At 43.4% G+C, this 17,374-nt stretch overlaps 1 protein-coding gene across 9 annotated transcripts in view; it reads left to right on the top strand.

The window, feature by feature from the left end:
- KLF12 (KLF transcription factor 12) overlaps nucleotides 1–17,374 on the top strand; it is a 370,069-nt gene that overhangs the window by 155,994 nt on the left and 196,701 nt on the right. For 8 of the 9 annotated variants that reach the window (XM_073346757.2, XM_073346728.2, XM_073346803.2 and 5 more), the window contains one exon: nucleotides 16,775–16,864. In XM_073346757.2, the coding sequence (XP_073202858.1) occupies nucleotides 16,775–16,864 (90 nt within the window). Of the gene's footprint in view, nucleotides 1–16,774; nucleotides 16,865–17,374 lie in introns of those variants that run through there. The other variant, XM_073346814.2, reaches the window with a different exon arrangement.

Below are 17,374 nucleotides of genomic sequence, written 5' to 3'. Positions count from 1 at the left end.
GCTTTAGGGGACGAGAGCTGAGGAAGCGTTGTTCTAAATCAGCCATAAAAATGTTGGCATACTGTGGGGCCATGCGGGTACCCATAGCAGTGCCGCTGATCTGAAGGTATACATTGTCCCCAAATGTGAAATAGTTATGGGTAAGGACAAAGTCACAAAGTTCAGCCACCAGGTTAGCCGTGACATTATCGGGGATAGTGTTCTTGACGGCTTGTAGTCCATCTTTGTGTGGAATGTTGGTGTAGAGGGCTTCTACATCCATAGTAGCCAGGATGGTGTTATCAGGAAGATCACCGATGGATTGAAGTTTCCTCAGGAAGTTTCCTCAGGAAGCGTACTACCAGCACTCCCAGCTACCTTCGAGACACCACTGACTTCCTGAGGAAACTTCAATCCATCGGTGATCTTCCTGATAACACCATCCTGGCTACTATGGATGTAGAAGCCCTCTACACCAACATTCCACACAAAGATGGACTACAAGCCGTCAAGAACACTATCCCCGATAATGTCACGGCTAACCTGGTGGCTGAACTTTGTGACTTTGTCCTTACCCATAACTATTTCACATTTGGGGACAATGTATACCTTCAGATCAGCGGCACTGCTATGGGTACCCGCATGGCCCCACAGTATGCCAACATTTTTATGGCTGATTTAGAACAACGCTTCCTCAGCTCTCGTCCCCTAAAGCCCCTACTCTACTTGCGCTATATTGATGACATCTTCATCATCTGGACCCATGGAAAAGAAGCCCTTGAGGAATTCCACCATGATTTCAACAATTTCCATCCCACCACCAACCTCAGCCTGGTCCAGTCCACACAAGAGATCCACTTCCTGGACACTACAGTGCTAATAAACAATGGCCACATAAACACCACCCTATACCGTAAACCTACTGACCGCTATTCCTACCTGCATGCCTCCAGCTTTCACCCTGACCACACCACACGATCCATCGTCTACAGCCAAGCTCTGCGATACAACCGCATTTGCTCCAACCCCTCAGACAGAGACAAACACCTACAAGATCTCTGTCAAGCTTTCTTACAACTACAATACCCACCTGCAGAAGTAAAGAAACAGATTGATAGAGCCAGAAGAGTTCCCAGAAGTTACCTACTACAGGACAGGCCTAACAAAGAAAATAACAGAACGCCACTAGCCGTCACCTTCAGCCCCCAACTAAAACCCCTCCAATGCATTATTAAGGATCTACAACCTATCCTAAAGGATGACCCAACACTCTCACAAGTCTTGGGAGACAGGCCAGTCCTTGCCTACAGACAGCCCCGCAACCTGAAGCAAATACTCACCAACAACCACATACCACACAACAGAACCACTAACCCAGGAACTTATCCTTGCAACAAAGCCCGTTGCCAATTGTGCCCACATATCTATTCAGGGGACACCATCACAGGGCCTAATAACATCAGCCACACTATCAGAGGCTCGTTCACCTGCACATCCACCAATGTGATCTATGCCATCATGTGCCAGCAATGCCCCTCTGCCATGTACATTGGTCAAACTGGACAGTCTCTACGTAAAAGAATAAATGGACACAAATCAGATGTCAAGAATTATAACATTCATAAACCAGTCGGAGAACACTTCAATCTCTCTGGTCACGCAATCACAGACATGAAGGTCGCTATCTTAAAACAAAAAAACTTCAAATCCAGACTCCAGCGAGAAACTGCTGAATTGGAATTCATTTGCAAATTGGATACTATTAATTTAGGCTTAAATAGAGACTGGGAGTGGCTAAGTCATTATGCAAGGTAGCCTGTGTCCTCTTGTTTTTTCCTACCCCCCCCCCCCAGATGTTCTGGTTTAACTTGGATTTAAACCTGGAGAATGGTCAGTTTAGATGAGCTATTACCAGCAGGAGAGTGAGTTTGTGTGTGTATGGGGGTGGGGGGGATGTGAGAAAACCTTGATCTATGCAGGAAATAGCCCGACTTGATTATGTAAAGAGTTGTCACTTTGGATGGGCTAGCACCAGCAGGAGAGTGAATTTGTGGGGGGGGGTGGAGGGTGAGAAAACCTGGATTTGTGCTGGAAATGGCCCACCTGTTGATCACTTTAGATAAGCTATTACCAGCAGGACAGTGGGGTGGGAGGAGGTATTGTTTCATGATTTCTGTGTGTATATAAAGTCTGCTGCAGTTTCCACGGTAAACATCTGATGAAGTGAGCTGTAGCTCACGAAAGCTCATGCTCAAATAAATTGGTTAGTCTCTAAGGTGCCACAAGTACTCCTTTTCATTAAGCATAATAATATTTTTAAAATATCTCACAAACAATGAATTAAGAACTGAAGAGTCCATATGCATTTTAAAAACCAGATCTGCATTACTAGTAATGTGATATTTAAGTCTGATAGGAAGAAACTGAAGCATATGTTTAGACAACGACTTGCTGTCTGATCAAAAATTCTTTACCTTTTACTGGGGTTGGCTGGAGCTCTTCAGGAAAATTGAATGGATGGGAAGAGAAAAGAGTATTGAAATCAATGAAAAGGAACTGAGGTGTCTCTATTTTCCTTTAATTTTGAGACATGAAAATATGTATATATATACTTGACTGTTCACTCTGAAGTGTACTATTTTATAACGTGATTTTTTAAAATTTTAAATTGTATGCAAGTACTAAAAAGTGGGTTTTTTAAAATGTGTCATTGTAAATAGATATCCTACATACTTTAGGACTTTGTAACAGCTGTCTCAATTAGAGCTTTCTCTGTGTTATGCAGGTAGAATATTTGTTGCTGTGGTTTGAAGGAAAATCTTTAGGGGGAAAATTTTATCCTTTTATCTTTTCAGTTTATACACTCCCATTTTGCCCTTTTCATAAAGATATTTCAAAACCCAGTTGTTACTTATCCATGAAACAGTGCCTTTGGTATTCTCATATATAGTTCAAAGGGAGGCTCGAACACACATGCTGAGTATGCATTTGTGCTAAAAGATCTTTGCTCTCACAGGAAGCCATATTATTACAACATATACAGAAAATTCTCGGATAAGGATCCAATCCTGTACCCCCTGAAGTCCATGGGAGTTGAGTTTAGCTATTGGCTTCTGTATAGGCGATTAGGGTAGGAGTCTGAATGCGCCTTAATGGTAAAACACTTTGTGTAGGTTGGAATGGTGAATCTATTAATGAAGTCAAATTAGAATAATAGAAATCATAGATGGAAAGCTCTATTCGTTTATGTACGTTTCCCTGCCAGAGCAAAATTTCTTCTTGTGTCACATTCACAAGTATCTTAGTCAGTCTACTTCTCAGTAAGGTTTAGTCTACACTGCAAAGTTTTTTCCAGAATAGCTGTGCTGGCTAGGTGTGTGGGAAAAAGTCATACCACTGGCCAACATAGCTATGCCAGCAAAAACCCTGGTGCCGATGCAACTATACAGACATAAGAGTGCTTTTGTTGGCTTAGATCAGTGGTCTCCAAACTGTGGGGCATGCCCCCCTAACTGGGCTTGGAGGAACATTTTGGGGGGGGGTGCACTGGGCCCTGGGCCAGCTCCCACGAAGGGTAGAGAAAGAGGACCAATGAGCTCTGCTCTCTCCCCGCCCAGCTCCAGCCACAGCTCCGCTCTGCCCCCTGCTTCATCCCCAGCCCAGTTCCAGCCACAGCTCTGCCCTGGACCCTGTTCTGCCCCCAGCCCAGCTTGGGCCCCAGTCACAGCTCCATTCTGCGCTCCATCCCCACCAGCCCAGCTCTTTCCTCATTTCCTCTCCACCCCCAGGCCAGCTCCACCTCTCGTCCCAGCTCCTCCCGCATCCCCAGTTCTGTCCCCAGCTCTGTAGTCAGCCCAAGCTCCTCTGCTGAGCCAGCTGTGCAGTAATTGAATGGGGACATGGACTGATTCCACTACTGGTAACGACAGGAAAAGTTTGAGCACCATTGGCTTAGATAATAATGTTTGGGGAGGTGGTTTAGCTATACAGACAGAACTCCTTCTGTGGGCTTTCGCTGCATCTCCACTAGAAGGCTCTTTTAGTTGGTGTGGCTATAGCAGTGTAGCTATTCTTTCAAAGACTCCGTAGTCTAGACAAGCTGTGACTCTTACGACCAGGATTCTACCTTAGGATACCATTACGTAGTTGAATCAAATTTATTGTTAAAAATGTTGCTTATGTTCAGTGTATATTTTCTTTTGCTCATGTTCATCACCTTTTCTTCACATATTTCTCATGGGACTACAATAAACACCTCCCTTGTTTTACTCTTAAAACCAATCAGATATTTGAAGTTTGTCAAATCACCTCAAGTTTTTTCACACAAGCTATGTATATTTAGGTACATTGTGGTTTTTGTTTTTTCTTGGTCACTCCTCTTGAATCCTTTCATTCTTTTTATTCTGTTCTCAATTCTCTCCAGTTTGTCAAAATCCTATATCAGGGCATTCAAAAGTATATACAATATTCCAAATATGGTGAAATAAAGACTATGGAATCTGGCCTCATCCAATATGCAAGTAAGGAGATCGCAGATGAGAGACCTTCAGTGCAATGAGGTCTCGGGGATAGAGCACTGAACCAGGACTTGGGAGACCTAAGTTCTTCCACTGGCCTGGTGGGCTACTCTGGACAAGTCACTTCACCTTTCTGTGTTTCAGGTCAGAATAAAGATAGTGACCACCTTGTAAAGGGCTTTGAGATCTACCAATAAAATATGCTACCTAAGAAATAGGTATTATTTCTAAAGGGCCCTGCTTCATTAAGGACTATAAAATATGTTGCTTTATTATAATTTTTCTATTTGTTCTTGAATATGCAAGAAAATTATTACTCATACATGGAAAGAAGACCCGACACTCACCGTGTCTACAGCTCTAGTTGTTAAAAATTGAGGATGATTTTTCAAAAGCATGCACCATAGCTCGATCAAATTTAAAACCAATTTACCCTCAAAGGTTCTTCTCAGCAACAGTCAAATTTCCTTCCACAGCTGTTTCAAAAATAGTCATGAGAGATTTTTTTTTATACTTAGAGAAGTGTTCTGTTTATTTGTTCTCTCTCTCTTGCTCAGAAATGGTTAAGCAAATTTTGATTAAACAACAAAAAGGTCACCTTTGTGTGGAAATCAAACATAAAAAAATTCAGCATGAGGGGTAAAAGCTTTAGCAGGTGATGTGTGACTGCACATACAAGAAGAAGACGGTGTATGTTGAATTGCAACATTTTTGCTCAATGAAAGTGCTCGCTTCCACTGTAGGGTGCTAGACTGGGCCTCAGAAGACCAGGGTTCAATTCCTGCCTCTGCCCTGATCTGCTGGGTGACTGTTCGCAAGTCACAATCCTCCCTGTGCTTCAGTTTCCACATCTGTAAAATGGGAATAATGATACTTCCCTCCTTTGTAAAGCCTTTTGAGATCTACTGATGAAAATCAGTAGACAAAAGATAGGTGGTAGTTAATAGTATTTATTATTATAGATGAAAGAAGCTGCACAGAATGCAACTCTGGGTCTGTTGTTTATTTGCGAAGCTGTCCACACAGTGAACATCAAAACAGGGGCAGTGAGAGGCCTGAACTGATGGCACTGATAAATAAATCTGTCTCTCTTTAGGATCAATTGGTTTATCAATTCCAGAGAACAGATCTTTTGATTAGGAACATGTAGGGTCAGGTTTGACAGTATCCCCTATTTAGGACTACACGTCTGCTGCATTTTGAAATTAACATTTTTAGCTAGGTAGATTATCTGAATCCATCTCGGAGAGTGGGGAAGCAAAAAGGGGTGTTAGATTAGCTCATGTCACTTGCAGTCTGTGCTATGTGGGGAGTGGGGGAGGAACTGAAGCCAGATGGTACAGCCCACAAACTGGGTGAGGCCAGCCAGGGAAGGAGTGTGGCCTGAAAGATGTGCTGGTTCAGTACATCTCCTTGGTGACCTCTTGTTGGGGTCTTATTGAACCTGACCATAATAAATTAAGGCTGTCCTCCTCATGTGTTGGCAGTACAGCATCCTGGCGTACTCAGGTGTGAATGCTCCACCTGGCATGGTTGTCCATGGAGAAACAAAAGGGAATATGATTTGCACCCCCTATCTCTGTAGGAATGAATCAAGGCCATTCTCCTTAGACGATTATACACTGTATGCAAACCTTGGCAATTACATTCTATTTCCTGAATGGTTTTGAACATACTGCAGAATTAATGCTTGTTAGAGCAGGAGAGCATAAGTTTGAAAGATCAGCTGTATATGTGAATATTGGGCTAAACATTTCATTTTTACTTATGATATACAGACTAGATCTGCTTGGGAGGTAGCAGACCATGTCCCAAGTTAACCGGTTAGTTTTAAGTGAAAAAAGAAATGATTTGGGAGAAGTCTGTTTCTGTGATTATTCCCAGTCCAAATTATACATGATCCAAAAGCCAGAACTGTTCACTATGCTCATTCTTCACACCACAGTTCAAAAGGGAGAACTTACATCTTAAGAAATATGATTTTAGGCAACAAATGGAGGGGGGAGTCATGAAAATTTAGTTAAATGTAAATGTGTTAAATGATACATGAACTAGTCAGGTTTCCATGATTTATCAGTTTTAAACTTTGAAGACTCTGGTTAGCTTGTATTTTTAAAACTAATGAGTTTATCACAGCCAGTGGGAAAAATGGTTAAAGTCTATCAGCTGTAAATTGGTACAAAGCACTAAAAGGGACATTAACCTCTAATCAGATTCTAACAGTTCATTAAACCTGCCTTTTCTGAATCGCTCTTTGTCAGTTTTTTTCACCCCCTTCTGCTTGTGCCTCCTGCACAAGAAAGTCTCTTCCCCTTTTCATTTGGGTTAGACCTCCTTAGGGATGTGAAGTAGGGATCATCTCATCCTTCTTTATCTACAAACTAAACAGCCTAAGGGATGCTTTATTATGCTATATTCCTGATCTTGCTGTAAAACTCAAAACTGTGCTTCTTATAAATCATGAAAGGGAAGGGACTTCCTAGCTAGTGGAATAAAAGCATTAGAGAGCTTGGAATGCCATGCTGGCTGCCTTTGCTGCTCCACCCTAAACCACATCCAAACCACTGAAGTTTAGTGACGCCCTAGCACATGAGATCAATTCCTGATAAGTAAACAATACACCACCCTTGCTGGGAAGAGGAATTTTAAGTCTGGAACAATTTCACTGAGTTATTTTGTTGGTATGGTAGTCCCTTCCCCTCAACCCCTGATAAAAATCAAGGTATCCAAATAAAAGAAATTAAATTAAAGCATTATATTTTTAATTTTCTTTGCTTTCATTGTATCCAGTATTTTTAAGCTTGCCACGCTATGGAGAGAGATTTTACTAGGGAACAGCTGAACAACTTAGCTTGCCTTTTAAAAGTCAGTTATTTTGTCTGAAACTGTAATTTATTGTAGTATCTAAGATTATTATTAAAAGTTTAGAGGAAGTTTTGTTCAGCTTGTTGACTTTGGTGCTGTCATAAATATAAAGGGAAGGGTAACCACCATTCTGTATACAGTGCTATAAAATCCCTCCTGGCCAGAGGCAAAATCCTTTCACCTGTAAAGGGTTAAGAAGCTAAGATAACCTCGCTGGCACCTGACCCAAAATGACCAATGAGGGGACAAGATACTTTCAAATCTGGAGGGGGTGGAACAAAGGGTTTGTCTGTCTGTCTGTGATGCTTTTGCTGGGAACATATCAGGAATGTAGCCTTACAACTCCTGTTAAATTAGTAAGTAATCTAGCTAGAAATGCGTTAGATTTCCTTTTATTTACTAGCTGCTAAATAAGCTGTGCTGGATGGAATGTATATTCCTGTTTTTGTGTCTTTTTGTAACTTAAGGTTTTGCCTAGAGGGATTCTCTATGTTTTGAATCTGATTACCCTGTAAGGTATTTACCATCCTGTTTTTAGAGAGGTAATTCTTTTACCTTTTCTTTACTTAAAATTCTTCTTTTAAGAACCTGATTGATTTTTCATTATTCTTAAGATCCAAGGGTTTGGGTAGGTGTTCACTTGTACAAATTGGTGAGGATTCTTATCAAGCCTTCCCCAGGAAAGGGGGTGTAGGGCTTGGGGGGATATTTTGGTGGAAGACGTCTCCAAGTGGGCTCTTTCCCTGTTCTTTGTTTAAAACACTTGGTGGTGGTAGCATAGGGTTCAAGGACAAGGCAAAGTTTGTACCTTGGGGAAGTTTTTAACCTAAGCTGGTAAGAATAAGCTTAGGGGGTCTTTCGTGCAGGTCCACACATCTGTACCCTAGAGTTCAGAGTGGGGAAGGAACGTTGATATGGTGGCAGAGCAGTGGGATCATTCTGAACCAGAGATCATTTTGAATCAGAAGCACAGCAGGATTTTAAAGGGTTTTGTAAAAGGGGATTGCAGCTGAAGATTCTGTCTCTCTGCCTGTGGGACTGAGCAGCAGGCATAACAAAAGGATTTTTCTGTATGCTGAGAACAGCTATCAGAGAAAAAGGTATCAGGTTTACACCTGAGAGTTAGTTAAAAACAGAGAAGTTAGGATGACAGACTGCACTGTTCAACAGAAGCTGGAATTAGCCAGATTTGACACTGAGGAAAAACAAAAGGAACATGAAAGATGGGTAGAACTCAGACAGATGGAGATGGATGCACAAGTAGCCAAAGAAAAAGAAATGGAGGCTGCCCACAGGAGAGAAATGGAGGCAAAGGAAAAAGAGAGGAAGCATGCACTAGAGATGAAGAAGGCAAAGGCTCAGCAGAATATACCGAATAACCCTAACAATCCTTCCCCAACAATCCACAAATGGGAGCGACTATGTTCACAGTATGAGGAATCCAAGGATATTGCTGAGTATTTTCTCACCTTTGAGAGACTGTGCACAGTCCATCAAATTCCTGAAGCTCACAAGATGACCACATTGCTCGCAAAATTGACTGGAAGAGCTCTGGACATATTCAATAAGATGCCTATTGAGGAGGCTTCTGACTATGGTAAACTTAAGAATTTGGTTCTAAACAATTTCAAGTTACACCTGAAACTTATAGAGTAAAATTTAGAGCCGTTAAGAGAGGGCCTTGACTAAGTAATGTGGCTTATGTAAACCAGATGAAGGATCTGTTAGATAAATGGGTCAAAGGAAGTGGTGTAACTAGTTTTGAAGGAATGTGTGATTTGATGATACAGGAGCAATTCCTGAACAAGTCCAAGGAGGAAATAAAACAGTGTTTTGGGGATAAGAAAATGGACTCAGCAGAAAGTCTTTTTTCTTATGGTGATCAATACGAGCAGTCCCAGACCGCCAGAGAGGCGGGGCAAACTGGAACAAAATGGGTGGAAGGAGGAGAGAGGAACAGCCCTGGTCTCATTTGGAGCGGATACCAGAAGGGACACCCTCAGACCACACCCTACTACCGAGGGCAGCCCAAGGCCCCACTACACCCCAAGGAACACTCCAGACACCTTATCGTCCCGCCACACCATTTTCCAGCAACCCACCTCGCCCCAGTGACCCGTCAGCTGGACGATGTTTTAAATGTAACGAGCTGGGGCATGTGAAGGCCAACTGCCCCAAGAACCCCAACAGATTACAGTTCATTGCACTGGAATCACACCAGAGGTCCTCAGGCCCAGATACCTCCCAGATACTCTCAGAGTGGAGGGAAACTGTGAGTGTGGGCGGGAAGAAGGTCATCATGTGGAGGGACACGGGACAAGAAGTGTCGGCTATCCATGCTTCCTTAGTGGACCCCAATTGAATTGACCCAGAGATCCAAGTGACTATTCAACCCTTCAAGTCAAACTCTTTTGACTTGCCTACAGCCAAGTTGCTGGTCCAGTACAAGGGCTGGTCAGGAATGTGGACTTTTGCAGCCTATGATGATTATCCCATCCCCATGCTGCTGGGGGAAGACTTGGCCAATCATGTGAAGCTAGCCAAGAGGGTGGAAATGGTCACCTGCAGCCAGGCTAAGGAAACTGTCACACCTAGCTGTATTCCGAGGACCCGGTCAGAGGTGATGGAACCAGACCACATGCCAATGTCTGCAACAGCAGTAGTGGATCCAGTCACAGAGACCCAGACAGAGCCAGTCTCAGAACCTGCACCGGTGGAACAAGCAGCACCAGAAACATTGCCAGCATTGAATCCAGTACTTGCAACCCCAACAACAGAGGGCCCCACTGAACCAGCACGGGCAGCAGCCGATAACCCTACACAAGAGGCTCAGCCGGAACCTGAACCCCAAAATAGTGCACCAGTGGAAAGCGGTTCACAGTCAATGGAAACAGCCCCATCACCAGCATCACTTCCAGAGGGACCAAGCCCAGGTCCACAATCCAATGAGGAACTGATGTCTCCAGCATCAAGTGAACAGTTCCAGACCGAACAGGAAGCACATGAAAGCCTCCAGAGAGCTTGGACGGCAGCAAGGAGCAACCCACCGCCTCTCAGCTCTTCTAATCGATCCGGGTTTGTTGTAGAAAGAGGACTTTTATACAAGGAAACTTTCTGGTGGACACCAGGTAGACTGGCATCCTCAGAGACAGTTGGTAGTTCCAACTAAGTCCTGGGTAAAGCTATTAAGCTTAGCCCACGATCATCCTAGTGGCCATGCGGGGGTGAACAGGACCAAAGACCATTTGGGGAGGTCATTCCACTGGGAGGGAACGGGCAAGGATGTTTCTACCTATGTCCGGTCTTGTGAGGTATGCCAAAAAGTGGGAAAACCCCAAGACCAGGTCAAAGCCCCTCTCCAGCCACTCCCCATCATTGAAGTTCCATTTCAGCGAGTAGCTGTAGATATTCTGGATCCTTTTCCGAAAAAGACACCCAGAGGGAAGCAGTACATACTGACTTTCATGGATTTTGCCACCCGATGGCCGGAAGCAGTAGCTCTAAGCAACACCAGGGCTAAAAGTGTGTGCCAGGCACTAGGAGACATTTTTGCCAGGGTAGGTTGACCCTCTGACATGCTCACAGATGCAGGAACTAATTTCCTGGCAGGAACTATGGAAAGTCTTTGGGAAGCTCATGGGGTGAACCACTTGGTTGCCACCCCTTACCATCATCAAACAAATGGCCTGGAGAAGTTTAATGGAACTTTGGGGGCCATGATACATAAATTTGTAAATGAGCACTCCAATGATTGAGACCTAGTGTTGCAGCAGTTACTCTTTGTCTACAGAGCTGTACCATATCCTAGTTTAGGGTTTTCACCATTTGAACTTGTATATGGCCGTGAGGTTAAGGGGCCATTACAGTTGATGAAGCAGCTATGGGAGGGGTTTATACCTTCTCCAGGAGCTAACATTCTGGACTTTGTAACCAACCTACAAAACACCCTCTGAATCTCTTTAGCCCTTGCTAATGAAAACCTACAGGATTCTCAAAAAGAGCAAAAAGCCTGGTATGGTAAACATGCCAGAGAGCGTTCCTTCAAAGTAGGGGACCAGGTCATGGTCTTAAAGGCGCTCCAGGCCCATATAATGGAAGCGTCGTGGGAAGGGCCATTCACGGTCCAAGAGCGCCTGGGAGCTGTTAAGTATCTCATAGCATTCCCCACCTCCAACCAAAAGCCTAAGGTGTACCATATTAGTTTCCTAAGCCCTTTTATTCCAGAGAATTAAAGGTTTGTCAGTTTACAGCCCAGGGAGGAAATGATGCTGAGTGGCCTGAAGGTGTTTACTACGAAGGGAAAAGTGATGGTGGCGTAGAAGAGGTAAACATCTCCATGACCCTTGGGCGTATGCAGCGACAGCAGATCAAGGAGTTGTGCACTAGCTACACGTCAACATTCTCAGCCACCCCGGGACTGACTGAACGGGCATACTACTCCATTGACACAGGTAATGTTCACCCAATTACAGCCCGACCTTACGGGGTGTCTCCTCAAGCTAAAACTGCTGTAGAACGGGAGATCCTGGATATGTTACAGATGCGTGTAATCCACTCCTCCGGGAGTGCCTGTACATCTCCAGTGGTTCTAGTTCCCAAACCAGATGGGGAGATGCGTTTTTTTGTGGACTACCGTAAGCTAAATGCTGTAACTCACCCAAACAACTATCCAATGCCATGCACAGATGAACTATTGGAGAAACTGGGTCGGTCCCAGTTCATCTCTACCTTGGACTTAACCAAGGGGTACTGGCAGGTACCGCTAGATGAATCCGCCAAGGAAAGGTCAGCCTTCACCACACATGTCGGGCTGTATGAATTTAATGTACTCCCTTTTGGGCTGCGGAATGCACCCGCCACCTTCCAAAGACTTGTAGATGGTCTCCTAGGGGGATTAGGAGAATATATAGTCTCCTACCTTAACGATGTGGCCATATTTTCAGATTCCTGAGCAGAACACCTGGAACATCTAAAAAAAGTCTTTGAGCGCATAAAGGAGGCAGGACTATCTATTAAGGCTAAGAAGTGTCAAATAGGCCTAAACAGAGTGACTTACCTTGGACACCAGGTGGGTCAAGGAACTATCAACCCCCTACAGGCCAAAGTGGATGCTATCTAAAAGTAGCCTGTCCCAAAGTCAAAGAAACAGGTCCAATCCTTCTTCGGCTTGGACAGATATTACAGACGATTTGTACCGCAATACAGCCAAATCGCCGCCCCACTGATAGACCTAACCAAAAAGAAACAGCCAAATGCCGTTCAGTGGACCGAAGAGTGTCAGAAGGCCTTTAACCAGCTTAAAGCTACACTCAAGTCTGACCCTGTGCTAAGGGCCCTAGACTTTGACAAACCGTTCCTAGTAATCACAGATGCATCCGAGTGTGGTGTGGGAGCAGTCTTAATGCAGGAAGGACCGGATCAAGAGTTCCATCCTGTCAGCTTCTTGCTGAGAAACACGTCTGAGAAGGAAAGCCACTGGTCAATCAGTGAAAAGGAATGTTATGCCATTGTCTAGGCTCTGGAAAAGCTATGCCCATACGTTTGGGGATGGCGTTTCCACCTGCAAACCGACCATGCTGCGCTACAGTGGCTTCATACCGCCAAGGGAAATAACAAAAAACGTATTCGGTGGAGTTTAGCTCTCCAAGATTTTCATTTCGACATCCAACACATCTCAGGAGCTTCTAACAAAGTGGCTGATTCACTCTCCCGTGAAAGTTTCCCAGAATCAACCGGTTAAAATTGTCCTTGAGATGTGGAAAATATTGTTAGTCTTTATACAGTCAGTAGTATATTTAGAGATGCATGTATCTTATTAACTCTGTTTTCTCCTAGAGCTCCAGGAAGAAATCACAGCCAGTATTTCACCCTATCTGTGATTTTGGGGGCGTGTCATAAATATAAACGGAAGGGTAACCACCTTTCTGCATACAGTCTGGAGTGGGGGGAAACAAAGGGTTTGACTGTCTGTGTGATGCTTTTGCAGGGAGCAGATGAGGAATGCAGCCTTACAACTCCTGTTAAGTTAGTAAGTAATCTAGCTAGAAATGTGTTAGATTTCCTTTTGTTTAATGGCTGCTAAATAAGCTGTGCTGGATGGAATGTATATTCCTGTTTTTGTGTCTTTTTGTAACTTAAGGTTTTGCCTAGAGGGATTCTCTATGTTTTGAATCTGATTACCCTGTAAGGTATTTACCGTCCTGTTTTTACAGAGGTGATTCTTTTACTTTTTCTTTAATTAAAATTCTTCTTTTAAGAACCTGATTGATTTTTTATTATTCTTAAGATCCAAGGGTTTGGGTCTGTGTTCACCTTTACCAATTGGTGAGGATTCTTATCAAACCTTCCCCAGGAAAGGGGGTGTAGGGCTTGGGGGGATATTTTGGTGGAAGACGTCTCCAAGTGGGCTCTTTCCCTGTTCTTTGTTTAAAACGCTTGGTGGTGGCAGCATAGGGTTCAAGGACAAGGCAAAGTTTGTACCTTGGGGAAGTTTTTAACCTAAGCTGGTAAGAATAAGCTTAGGGAGTCTTTCATGGAGGCCCCCACATCTGTACCCTAGAGTTCAGAGTGGGGAAGGGACATTGACAGGTACACATGGCAGCATTTTATGTATAATCAATTTCAGTGCCCCCCCCCACCCTTTTTCTGCAAGCTGCTACACACAGAGCCCCACTTAAGACAGTATGGCCCTAAATGGGCTAATTGGTCTGCCCTTGGGGAGTACCTTGAGAACTGAGATGTTAGTTTTCCTGTTTTCAGGCTTGTACACATTACCACTTATGTCGAGTAGCTTATGTCATTGAGGGGTATGAATAAGCCACCCCCCCCAAGCGATGATGATGTAAGTTATACTGACCTTAGCACCAGTGTGGACAGCGCTATGTCAGAGACGGAGCTTCGCATAATGACATAGCTGCTGCCTTTTGCCGAGGTGGTTTTATTATGCCGGCAGGAGAGCTGTCCCGTCAGCACAGAGCACTTCACCAGATAGTCTGAGTTTTCCTCTTTTACTGTGAGTTATTTATGCAGCAACAGGGGAGGTAGAAATGTTTTTAAGACCTGACTACTAGTATTCTCATGAAAACTGAGACTCTTGGGCAGGTGTAGTCCTTAAAATGCTTTTAAAGATATTTTCCTGTTTTTTATTTTTTGCTTTTTTTTAATTGACCAAATTCCATGCTCATAAGTGATCTCTTAAGATCAGTTTCCTAGTCAGGTCCATTTCCCAAAAAACTTCACAAAGGTAATCATGTGATCAAAGTAGCTGTGCCTTTCTGGAGTTGTCGACACTCCCGCCCATCCTGGAGGGACACTGTACTTGGGTTAGCACCAATTTTCACACCTTTCAATTTGTAAAATGAAAAGAAATTGTGTGAAGAAATATAGTAGTGAACACATGCTTTCAAAATAAATAAATGCACTGGAGAGTATTATACTGATGTGCTGCCTGCCGAATAATATAAGGAAGACTTCCCATTAGCTTGTCGTTACTGAGGAGGAAGACTAGTGGTTACAGTAGGGGTGTGGATTCATGACTTAAGGATTCTGTTCCAGAGTCTGTCCCTTATTTGTTGGGTTACCTTGAGAAGTCACTTTTCACCTATGTGTGCCTTTGTTGGCCACTTGGTAAAATAGTTGTAGCAATATTTATATTTCTGTAGCTAAGATGGATTGTACCTAACCCTCAGTGATATAGAAGAGGATGGAAGAATTGCCTTCATCCACCCCATTGTATTCATTGGTACAGCTTTTTTTACCCACTGCTTTTTTTACCCACTGGCCAGTGTAGTGCCTATTTGTAAAAGTAGTTGAGATACCCATTTGAAAAGTGCAGAGTATTACTCGTGAAGTTTTGTCCCTGAACTTAACGTTGCTGTCCTGTCACTCCAAAGAACACCATTATTTTATTTTGTTACCTTGTTTTCATGCTAAGCTATTTTTAATGTATTTGGGAATACAGTTACTCAGTTATTTGTGGACTCCCCCTCTCCTCCCATCAGATCATAGAATCATAGAATATCAGGGTTGGAAGGGACCTCAGGAGGTCATCTAGTCCAACCCCCTGCTCGAAGCAGGACCAATCCCCAATTTTTGCCCCAGATCCCTAAATGGCCCCCTCAAGGATTGAACTCACAACCCTGGGTTTAGCAGGCCAATGCTCAAACCACTGAGCTATCCCTCCCACCCAAATCTAGGGCTTGTCTACACATGAAGTTATTCTGAAATAGCTATTCAGAAATTGCTCTTCCTGAATAATTGCTCTTCCGTGTGTGGACACAAGGCTGCCAATTCTAACCCTAAAGTTTTCAATATTAGCAAAGAGGAAGTGTGTGTGTGTGTGTGTATTAATATATATATAATATATATATATATATGTAGTAATTATTTGAGTTACTAAAGTGCCTAGGACAGGGATTTCCAAATTTGTCTCACGGCTTCTTCAGGGTAAGCCCCTAGCGGGCCGCAAGACGCTCTGTTTACCTGAGCGTCCGCAGGTATGGCCGCTCGCAGCTCTCATTGGCTGGGAACGGTGAACTGCAGCCACTGGGAGCTGCGAGCAGCCTTACCTGCGGATATGCAGGTAAACAAAGCATCTCGCGGCCCGCCAGGGACTTACCCTGAACAAGCCACAAACCAAGTTTGGGAACCCCTGGCCTAGGAGATCTAGTTAATGACCAGCGCCCCATTATGCTTGGTGCTGTATAAACACAGAACAAAAAGAGGGTCCTTGGAATGTATAAGACAAGAGACAACAGATGGGTACAGGCAGACGGGTGGGGAGTACAAGCAAACAATGAGACAGTATTGGTCAGTATGATAGGCAGTAGTCTCAGCCCAACAGCCTTACTATTATCAAATTTTTTTGTAGGCATCATCGCAAAAGAGAGTTTTGAGGAGGTTTTTGAAGCTGAATAATGAGTTAGTTTTGTGGATATTTATGGGGAGTTCCTCTCAAGCATGTGGGACAGCATGGGATAAAGCACAAAGGTGCTTGTTTGAAAATGTAACAAGTGGGTGAGGGAGGCTGGCATGAGTAGTGGATTGGAGGTGGTCATTGATAGTTTAGCAGTGAATGAGAGATGATACATATATATCTGCTTCAAATGAAGAAATCAGAAAATTATTACCTGCTGTACCACAGAGATTTAGTTTCTTTACATATAGGTAATTGATAGGAGAGTTGACAGTATTTTAAATATAATTAACAAGTTGATGGTAACTATGTACCAAATAACATTAATTCCCAAACTTTTGTGGGATTTAGCAAATTGATGGTCCAGCATTCTCATTTTAATAAACTTATAGCAAAAACCAGCTAACTGGTACTGCATCAGCAGCATTGTAGGTGAACTGAGCCAAACATTTTTTTCATTTAAGTTGACCTTTGATTCTCTTTTTATCCCCTTCCTTAGGACATCAACGCCTTTGAGAACAGAATGTTAATGCTGGATGGGATGCCGGCAGTCAGAGTCAAAACAGAATTGTTGGAATCTGAACAAGGGGTAAGTAGGGGTTTCCAGACAAATCCCCCCTTTCTTCTTCAGTGTCTTGGTAATTGTTTCCAGACTTTCCAGTTGACAGCTTCTCCCCTGCATGGTGTGCTCTTCTCTCTGTTGTCTTCCTGAGGCTAGTTCTCTGTCAACTGCCAAACTCATCCACTGGGAGTGGAGAGCAATCTGTACTCTAAGAAGATATATTGAAAGTTTTTGGAACTATGTGGATCCTTATTTGGGTTTAGCTTGACACTGATGATGGTGATAGGATACTGTCTTATTATGGCAGTCCTTATATGAGTATCCAGTAGCACTGAGGAGTGCAAAAGGATTCAAATATTGCAAAACAACATAACCTTCTGTAGACAGATGCCCTCATTAGGCAGCAGATATAATAGAAGGGGTAATTTTGTTGATTTAGAGATGACTGTTAGCTGCTAACACTTCAGCCTGTGTTTTTCCAGCTCTTCTCCCAATGGCTTCATTTAGATTTTGAACAATATGGGGGAGACGACTGAG

The sequence above is a fragment of the Lepidochelys kempii genome, chromosome 1, assembly GCF_965140285.1.
Source record: "Lepidochelys kempii isolate rLepKem1 chromosome 1, rLepKem1.hap1, whole genome shotgun sequence".
NCBI lineage: Eukaryota > Metazoa > Chordata > Testudines > Cheloniidae > Lepidochelys > Lepidochelys kempii.
The sequence above is the reverse complement of the archived record's forward strand: the minus strand, read 5'-3'. Positions and strand labels throughout refer to the sequence as shown.